The 10,493-nt window shown below is 40.7% G+C and overlaps 1 protein-coding gene and 1 non-coding gene across 3 annotated transcripts; one reads left to right on the plus strand and one right to left on the minus strand.

Moving 5' to 3' along the window:
- Nucleotides 1-328: 328 nt before the first annotated feature.
- Nucleotides 329-399, minus strand: Trnag-gcc. The gene has a single exon. It is a non-coding gene; the product is annotated as a tRNA-Gly (tRNA).
- A 27-nt stretch (nt 400-426) lies between these two features.
- On the plus strand, nt 427-6,299 carry LOC118409763 (probable peptidyl-tRNA hydrolase 2). Of its 2 annotated transcripts, none has more exons than XM_035811053.1 (6): nt 427-551; nt 1,633-1,771; nt 2,261-2,359; nt 2,879-3,054; nt 3,641-3,755; nt 4,314-6,299. In XM_035811053.1, exons 2-6 carry the CDS (start codon nt 1,646-1,648, stop codon nt 4,398-4,400), a joined length of 603 nt encoding a protein of 200 aa, XP_035666946.1. In that variant the 5' UTR covers nt 427-551; nt 1,633-1,645; the 3' UTR covers nt 4,401-6,299. The 2 variants fall into 2 exon arrangements, with proteins under 2 accessions (XP_035666946.1, XP_035666947.1); XM_035811054.1 differs by having other exon boundaries at nt 436-551; nt 1,630-1,771.
- The last annotated feature ends 4,194 nt before the right edge of the window (nt 6,300-10,493 follow it).

The raw sequence follows: 10,493 nt of genomic DNA on the forward strand, positions 1-10,493 counted from the left end.
AGCTAATTGCACAATTTGAGAATCGCATAAATTCTGAATAACAATCACATACATAAGTCGTAAATGTCAAAATCATTTGGCGAAGGTATGAGGGCGAGAAAATCTTGCATCCTCGATTTTTTCTGAACTGCATTTGATATGATAATATTTTTATGTAATATGATATTTGTTGGACGAACTTGGACCACTTCCACCAAATTTAAAATGAGAAAGAAAAGGAAAATAAAAGAATTCCTACCATTTTTTCCTCGGCCTACGTGTCGAACAATTTGGCAAAGTAGCGATGAATCATAGCACTGTAAAATAAATGAAGGGCAAAAAAGACACATGCATCGGCCGGGAATCGAACCCGGGCCTCCCGCGTGGCAGGCGAGAATTCTACCACTGAACCACCGATGCTAGATGAACATGGGAGGACCAAATAAGGGTATAATTCATGACGTACTGTCGAAACAAGATGGCGACTTGGTTTGGCACTAGTTGATGCATGGGCGTAGCTAGCAAACTCGAAGAAACATTTCTGTGTCAAGAGACAGGTCATCCTCCAGCAGGTTTGTGCTTTAACTTCCCCGTACTCGATTTCTGCCATGATTGTAACGTGCCAGCCTTCCAGGTTTGGTCAGGTTGCCCCTGGGAGATCGGGTCTTTCACGATCACTGGAGGTCTGGTGCCGTGGTGGGAGGGGGGCGAGTAGCTGTAAATTTGTGAACTCGTGTTTTCCTGCCACTGTGTAAGGCTGGATTTAGACACTGTATCATTTGCTACACTAATAGCATTACATAGATTTGACGTTTGAGATAACGTTAACGTTACATCTGCAAATTTAACTTTATACGTGACGTTATACGGACAAATTATAATGTAGACCAGGGGAAGTGGGGAACGCAGCTTGTGGATCATTTCCATCTTTCGTCATAAATATAATTTCCATTCGCTAGTAAAGCGTCAACTACAAGGAGGAGTGTTTTGAGCTCATTTAGATTTATTTCATCAACTAAGCCAGGCAGCAGATGTTTGTGGCAAAGTTTGTTCAAATGAATTAATTATGTTAGTACAATTATCATCAGGTAATATTGTTGAGATCAAAATGTGTGTAACGTTACATGAAGTATGAAACGATATAATCAATAAGCATGTTTTGATTTGATTATCTTCCTTGATTGATTGACATTCTTGAAAAAAATTTGGATGTTGAGGATGAGGTAAGATGATAAATCATATTGGTATGACATCCTCATTGCAAACAAAATCAGCATCTATTCTGGTACAGTCAACAGTGGTTATAACAGTTATCCCTAGATCATACCCCATTTTTACAGGCAATGAATAATGGTCAACTGACTTTATGAAAAGATCAAATTAGCTAATATGTACATGTGTGTGTGTGTTTCTTTGTGTGTGTGTGTGTATGTCGGTGGGACCGTGTGTGTGTGTGTGCGCGTGCACATGCGCACATGCATGTATGATGTCTGTCTGTGTGTGTGTGTGGGGGGGGAGGCAGCCTGGCTGCAGTTTGTATGGTAAACTGTTACTAGTCAGTTAGACCAGGTGTGTGATGCCGCAAGGCCATCTACCAAATGTCCAAGCCCAACAAACAAACAAACATCTGATATATACTGTCCCATCCAGTAGCAGGCATCCCATCATGAGTAGCTCCAACCCGACCCCTCCCCCGTCCGAGGCCAGTGGAGAGCAGCAGGAGTGGACCCCCAACCCAGAGGTCATGAAGCAGCTCACTGCCATGGGGATAGATCAGAAGGATGCAGAAAATGTAAGTCTGTCTCATCTCCAAGTAGATGTTGTGAGGACAAATTGTATCTTTTATGACTACACTGTTTTCTGACTGGTGGAATATAATGGTGGTGCATCTGAAAAACGCCATCCTTGCGATCTCATAAAGCATTTGATTTAAGAGTTAACTTTACCATCCTAACATCTGCTTGGATATGTAGTGTTGTAAGTGGAATTCCAAAATAGTTTTGCAATGAAAGCAGAAAGAAGGCACTGACAGGCCTAGGGTTCCAGGAGTTCACAGTTAAAACAGCTGCAGCAACACAATGCAAGACAAAGCACAATCAAGGTAAACTGATGTAGGGGCAAGAGGCATTAACCCCCATCCCCACCTACAAATCAGCCACTTTCTTCTCAGAAATTTGATTGGAAAGACGTGTTGAAAAATAATCAAGAACTTCTAGTTCTACTATAGTTCCAGGATGTGTCAAATCTCCATGATGACAGGCCCCCTCCGTTTGTTTTTCAGGCACTGTTCTACACAGGCAACTCCTCAGCAGAAATTGCGCTTGGCTGGTTGTTTGACCCTGGCCAGAGCTTAGAAGGAGAAGAGCCACCTCCCTATGAGGTAAGTAAAGACAGAATATTTACAAATGGTTGCTACCTCCTTGAAAACAGAGATGTTCTGCTCACTGTGCATGTTTGTGAGGTGGTGTGCATCTTATTCTGCACTTCTGCAATTGCAACTGCTGGGTGCCTCAGGGTCACGGTCATCAGAATCATCCCAGAAAGGTTGTATGAGTTGGTGCTGGAGTCCCGAGTTTTTCCTACCGCCATACAGGAAGCACTGTTGATGTTTTATAAGGGATTTGGTTGCATAACATGCATCAGGAGGCATCATGCATAGGTGTACATTGTATGTGTGTATATGTGTGTCTGTGTTCCTGGTAATATTTGTCATCGTAAGCTATATGTATATAATAACTATATATATATATGGATAGATTGCAATGATGTTGCAATGTAGGTAGGTGTAGTGGACATGAAGGTTAAGGTTGACTTTGGGCCTCCTGGTGGCTGACCTTGGTACTTCAATTACATGATATGATGATATTTACTGTCTGGATGCCCCCCTCCCCTCCTGCAGGCTACAGGTACTCACACCAACACCTACAAGATGGTGTTTGTTGTCAACAGTGAGCTGGAGATGGGGGTGGGGAAAGTTGCCGCTCAGGTGGCGCACGCCTGTCTGGAACTGTACCGGACGGTACAACGGAGCAGGCACACTGCCATGCTGATGCAGTATGGGAGCAGTCACGATGGGTAGGAGCACTGCTACTAATTTTGTGTCTGCACTGAGTTTGAAATCGTAGTTTGTGAGGATCTGGAGTTTCCCACAGGGTCGTTTTGGCAGTAGCAGAAGGTATATGTGCCTTGAATGTTAGAGTGCAAGTCATTATCGGCGACTTTACCAACTTGGCAATATCAATCATTTTCAGTAGATTTGACTTTGGCAGGGCTAGTTGAATTTTGAGATGATCGAGACAATGTTACTTGGTGAGGAAGATTAGTGGGTACTAGAATCATGTGTAACTTATTACTCGTGGTCAGTTGATCAGCATTTTCTCTATAGTAACCACTTGTCTATAGTAGCCACATTTCTCCAGCCCCTTTTGTGGCCGCCATAGACAGGTTTGACAGTAGGCGTTTTCACAGTTCTCGTTGCATTTTGAATTTGAGAAATACAAGGCACCATTGGTAGAAGTACTAAAGGACCATACAATTTACAAAGAACAAATGTAATGTTCTCTGCATGTATAAGTTGGCAATTTAGCTTGAAATATTTTTATGTCTTTTTGATGTCTGTTTCAACTGTATATTGTTTTCTGTCCCGTGTTGTTTGTTTTAGTGAGATGAAGATAGTTCTGAAGGGTGACAATGTTGCACAGTTGGAAGAGTTGGCATCAAAAGCGACAGCTCTGAACCTCCCCAACTGTATTATTCAAGATGCTGGAAGAACACAGGTAAAAGCTTTATATGTGTATTTATATTTATATTAAGACTTATATGATTTTGCCTCTTCACCTTCTGCTTCATTTATAGCACAGCATATGTAGTCCGGTGGTCAATGAGCCTGCCACTGGACCTGAATGTTTGGATTTTGAATGCTACTGGACGCTACTGGAAAGGATTGCAAATCCCACAACTATGGACCAGCATTTTAGGTTGGAAGTCTATAGGCTTACTGACTCTACATAAATATCTGGTGGGCTGCACGAGATGCAAGATGTAATACCAGTAATGAAGTCAAACTTTCATGACAGTTGTAGACTTTTTGAACATGCTGCTCTGACATGAAGCATCAAGGAGTGGTCCAGTCAGGTTTGAGACAGCATTCCAGCTGCATTGAGAGGTCATTAGTCCTAGAGGACGGTATTAGTAGCTAAAAAGTTACTCAAACATGGCAGACTGGTTTTGTTGCCAATACATAGTATATGATCATGTATTTATCTGATGAAGCTATTCATGCAATGGCGGTAGTTGTAATCATGTGGTTCATCTTCTTTGGTTCTGTTCCACAGATACCCGCAGGTTCCAAGACAGTGCTTGGCATCATGGGTAAAGTGGAAACAGTAGATCAGGTGACAGGACAGCTGGAGCTGCTGTGACCTTGACCTGAGCTGTCCTGTGACCTTGACCTCACTAGAATTATCTGCTATAACGTTGGACTTGGCTCACCCATTTCTTACAAGAGTTTTCCTTATATGTATTGCCTTTATGCTATCAGCCTACTTAAAAACATCGTACATGTAGATGGAAGAAAACTATTATCTTGAGCCAGCGCTACTGATGAAGAAATAAGTACACATTTCAGGACAGGACAGGAAAGAATCACACCAAGCTGGGAAACCCTGGGTAAAAATGACAGAAATAAGATAAATGAATAGATAAATTTTTGTTTGAAATGAAACTAACAACTAGATGAAGGTGACACATAGGCAGTAGCAGCAAGAAAACAGTGATGTTATCAATATTAGGATGAAATAAGTCAAAAGAGTAAAGACACCTGAATAGACAGTAACTGAACATTGTTCAGAGGTGGGGGTACTCTCAAGTTTATATGTAACAAAGAAAAATCATAGATGACTTGAATTTCCAGTATGATATGCTTTGTGGTTATCTTTGAAGGCAGCTTATCTTGTCATATATCGGTGTACCCTTTCAGAATTGCCTTGCAAACTTATAGCATAAAGATTTTGGTGAAATATGAAAGGTACGATAATTTTAGATTATGATATATTTCTTATCAGCTAATGGTGAATAAATCTAGCATGTATGTGTAGAATTGTACAAAATTATTATTGAAGGCCTTCCTAAGTTATATTTATAGTTCAAGCATGTAATGCTGTGTAGACCCTACTGTAGTCTACTTATAATATTCATGTCAGTTACAATGATAATCTATGATATAGATTTCAAGAGCAGCTTCATTCGATTGACAAAGACAATGTTGCAAATATCGACTGCAGAGCACTACTGCTTCCCATGTCAGCAGGTGTAAGTTGTTTGAGATGCTCCAGGAGCATTGCTGTACGCTTATGAGTCCTACGCCACTGACAGCAAAACTTGAGAAGAGAAACAGACCAAATAGATTAAATGCTTCTGGACGATTCTAGGGATCACCAAACAAAGACTGCATCTCAGATACTGAAGTTTGCTATAGAGTCAAGCAAAACGTTTGTCCATTTGAAGACCTAACCATAGTAAAGAAATGAAAACTGAAGTGGTATTATATTGAGATTAGACAAAACTATCATGCAAGGAACGGTTCTGGCGGTTCTGTTAGTGTTACTTAGTGTTGATGACTTCCCATTCTCTGATATTATTCTCCCATCTTTCTCATTGCCTTCCTTTCAGTGTATTTGGAATTATCCATTCTTGCATGGGGATTCAAATTCAGAAAAATTGGGGTGATGTTGGGGTTGCAGTAACTGCAGGAATCATTCCTTTCGTTGGTAACGTTATGGGTCTGTCCATTTTTGCAGGGGGAGGGAGTGGGGCTGAAATTTGCTTGCAAGTGTTGCTTTTCTAGTTTTTAATAGGTCGTTATGTAATTTGAATCATTTTTCAAAGGAACAGTGTTGCAAAACCTTGGTGTGCAATGACTAAAACCATTTTAGTTTATTTGTTGGCCTAGACCCAAATGTAATTTAAAACCTATTACCTTATAGATATTGATAGTTGCAGTGATTTTTTCTGCATTTTGTCTATCATTTAAAGGAACGTATACATGGGGGCAAGCATAGCTTGTATTGTGATCACACATTGTAATATGTTGTATGTATATTGTATGTATTGCCTTGCTTTAGCCAACCTTAGTTTGTGTGAAATGTAAGCTGTCAGTAAGTTTATATTCTCTATTTTGTTTTAAGCAAACAAGTTATTTTTCCAAGAAGAATCATGGTGTTGATGGAAATCACCAGCACTTACTTTAAACTTTGAAATGGCTGATAATGTAACTTGTATAATGTGTATGGTTCATTAAAGCAAAAGGAGCTGTTCTCCCGTTTTTCTGTCCTGTAGTTCATCTATAAGCTGCATGATGGCGTAGTTGACATGAAAAGGTTTCTCTAGCGTTTCTAGTTTCACTAGAGAGATATGTAATGGAATAATGGGAAGGGGTGTTTAAACCGAATCTGTAAACAAATGCACATTTCCCCTTCCATTACTTTCGATAATGTGCCCGTTATAAAGACACTTCTGAAAAAAAAAAACATTCTCGTTGTATTACCCAACTATACCACGCGCGTGTCAATTTGCATCACGGTATTACGTTTACACAGGAGTGCACAGTTGCACCAGATTGTTAGTCAGTTGTTACATTGCGTTTCTCCATAGCCTAGTTTCCAAACCTACACGCTGATCCACTGCGCTAAGGATAAGCCTTTCAGTAGAGAGAGGCTAGTCTCTACTCTCCGAGCAGAGGTTATGCTCCGGCTGTTTTTAGTCGTTTTTATCGGGCTTTCTATTTTGTACTCTTTCTTGATGTCTCTGCTTGGAGAGTAGCTAGTCTCTACCAGACTGACTACGATGGCTAGTATATAGTGAGAAGAATTTGCCAGGGTAGTTTTGCTACCAGCAGAGTTGGCTGACCGCGGAAACATTTATATGTAATAACCTAAGCGTTCACGAACTGACCTGGCCAATTTTCTGATTTCTTTTGCTGAATTCTACGATCCCAGCACCCCCATAGTATAGGAAGGTTGGTGGAGGCTAGGGAGAGGCCACGATGTCCGCTGCTAGAGTTGGTTTGATCGGGCCGATATCACACCAAAGACATTTATATGATTAACGTTTTGCACATGTTAACGCCCATCATCACGCCACCGGTACACCACGGAGCTTCAGCTAAGTTGTGCCTTACAATTCCATTATGTCCTGCCGCGAAACGGGAAATTAAAGAGCAAATAATCACGCTGAGTGCATTAAAACCCGGCGCCTGACTGAGTACAAAATCAGTCATCGGCCATTACAGGTGTTATCTGTGGGACGTATGTGGGCGGGATAATGGTCGTTATTGCCGACTTCGGTACTGCAGCAAACCAACTACTGAAGTACGATACATGTTTCGTATTCTCTCTGGATATATTCCACAATTTAAAAAAAAACATGACGTCCGTTGCGTCAAAATCCTAACAGATATATTCCCTCTACTTTTCCACAAATCAAATTCTTATTCTTTTATTCATGCGTTTCTAAAACCGACAGATGTGCGTAAGTCAGAGATATGATGAGCGAACGAAGATTGATTAGATTATTGCTGTTTACTCTCAATCTCTTCTTGGTTGTGCAGGGAATGTATGATAATTGGACGAGGTTGACCATTATTCTACTTTACAAGTATGCCTTGCACCATAAAATTACGTTTACAAGATACGTATAGGCATATACTACTATATCTACGCGACTCAACCTCTGCTTGGAGAGTACGTAAATACTTCGTGAGGTGGTAGTTGTTCGAGTAAAATGGTTGCCTACCAATGGCAATAATAATACTATTGGTAGCTTCACGAACGACATTGCAATTTATTATAGAGCGTTATTTCATGTGACGTCGACCAACACCGAATTCAGCAAATCTTCGTTCAAGCTTTTCCGGACATGTACGTCTTTCTGAAATTATCCCTAAGGTAGCGATCAATGAAGGGGATACCATATGAATACTTAAAAATCTGTCGATTAAACTAAACAAACGCCTGAGCTTCTGTCCATTGACAGATCTTGACATGCAACTCCAGGACAATAACATGGTAGTAAGCACGTGCTTGCTTCAAACATACATAAGTGACAATGCACGATACATTCGATAACCGCACAGGTATTACCAATTTACCAGAATAAGTTCTAGATAAATTCCCCAGGTCTTAAACTTAAGAGACACACACGAGATAAAATTAAAGCTGAACATGGCCTTTCAGGGAAGACAAAGCGATTACTTGGAACCTTGGAGCAGCCGTTCTGACTCAAAATGAAACGTGCAAATGCTCCCTTGATTACACTGTGTGGAATTCCAAATCGAATCCAAGCCATAGCTCATCCAATTACTGGCCCCAAACCGCTCATAATAGCTGCACTGATCTCAGCATTGAACCGTGATCAGCATTTCCCTGTCTGCCTGATTGATTGCGCTCTCCAGCTAGACAGTAGAAATTTCCCAATACCTATGCAACAGTCTTCAACTATTGGTCCCATTATCTCCCCGCTGACTCACTGATTGCATGCTGTAATCATATATACATCTCAAAATTAAATGTAGTAGATGCGTCGAGCAATCCTGTACCATTGGACATGACTGATATCTTTTCTGTTCGTGTGCTCTCTGTTTGGTGACGAATCTAATGTTAGAATCATTAGATTACTGTTGGAAAGAGTTGTCTCTACGTTTCTAGTCTTTTCCCCCGGTGATGTGGACCGGACAAGCCTGGCTCATTCCACACCAGTTCTAGATGTTAAATGGGAAACTCAACGACAACAAAAAGAACTATTTTTAGTCTCCGTGATATTTTGCATCTCTACTCTGAAATATAGATTTTACAAGAAGTTGACTTATACAAGAAAATAACTTTTAAAGAAAGCCACTGACGAAAAAAAGTTCCATCCAATACTGCCACCTGTCCTTGTCTTAGCCCTCTCTACCGACCTCCGAACCACTTCTATTGGCTGTTAACTCTTGCCTGATGTTCACTGGTCATGAGTGGCGCCTGGTAGATATTTCTGATTTACTCACTCTCATAAAAGGGGGCCTTGACGAATTCATTTATTCATTCATTTATTTGAAACTTGCAGATTGTTTTTCTGGGGTCTTGATTGTCCCATTGTGACGCCAGTTTTACGTTTGTTGTAACTTTTATGGTTATATTCATAACATTAATACCGATTTACTGTTATTGAAAATAGAAGAAGAGCAGTTAAATCAAATCAACTTGCTTACTGGTGCGGTCAGATGATACACCGAGCCATGCTTTCATTCTATTGTGTTTTGATGAAGATAGCCGTCTCCCGGCTAGTACGTATACATCTGTCGTACAAAAAAAGTTGCTATCAACTTCGTCCTACAAGTAATAGTATAAGCTTCGTTACATATATATCAAGAGACGCGGTGCGGTCAGGAAGAAACGGAAATCCCAATCTTTCAAAACAACTTGTATCATTGGCTTCGTGAATTTTCCCCATTTTTCTTTTCTTTAATGAAAACAAATGCCAGTTCTTGTGCTCCTTTATCCCACTGAGACCGCTAATTGATCCCATTAGACAGAAATGACACGCGTCCAGACGGCTTCCACGTGAGATAACTTATCACAAGTCCGAGCTGTTGAACACCATTATGCAAATGTAAAAGGTCGCTGTCCTGACTGGAAAACGACGATCTGCAGCTGCAGCTGGAAAATAGCTCGATAATGAGCATGATATCTGTGAAACAGTGCGACAGTGGACCGCTTCATGATGATATCATCACAACCGAGGACTGGCCGGGCTGTTAGCGGAAACGAGCAATGAAAATGCTTATCAATACCTTTGCACAAATTATGCCCATGACTAAGTTTTTACATTTTGTGAGCTCTGTTCTAATTTATTGCATTTGATATCATACTTTTTGTTTCCGCAAACTACACTGCCGGGCGCCGGTATGTGAATGTTGGAACACTACTTGCGTCAGACTTGAATCATCGCTGGAGATAATTCAAGTCGACTTGAATTCTACTAAAGTAGCTTTAGTAGAGTCGATTTCCGGCAATTCCACGCCTATACGTGTGTGTAAGCTTGCCTGTATCATCTAAACCACACAATACAGGTGCTCTGTTGTGATGGAGAGACAATGACCCACTTTACTCTAGCGTCCCTGAGTCTACTAATTTTCTGTAAGTCGAAGAGGAACGAGATTTGGCGCGCTTTACATGTATCAAAAGACTAATAACTTTTGATTCCTCTTCGTTTATGGACACTTCGTCTCCAAAAAGCTTTAATGAATACAACTTTACCCTGCCAATGGTCTTATAAAAACCGTTATAAACATGTCCAGACGGAAGACTGTTTCTTGTATGTCAACTGAATATAATGAACACGCACACAATAATCAAATGCGAGTGAACCTGTGTATGGTCCCAGCTCAGATTAGTTTGTTGTGAGGCTAGAGAATAAGAAGGCACCACGGACTTCTTTCAAACACATATCTCGATGACTGGAGTTTTCTTTTCTAAATG

The sequence above is a fragment of the Branchiostoma floridae genome, chromosome 2, assembly GCF_000003815.2.
Source record: "Branchiostoma floridae strain S238N-H82 chromosome 2, Bfl_VNyyK, whole genome shotgun sequence".
NCBI classification, from domain to species: domain Eukaryota; kingdom Metazoa; phylum Chordata; class Leptocardii; order Amphioxiformes; family Branchiostomatidae; genus Branchiostoma; species Branchiostoma floridae.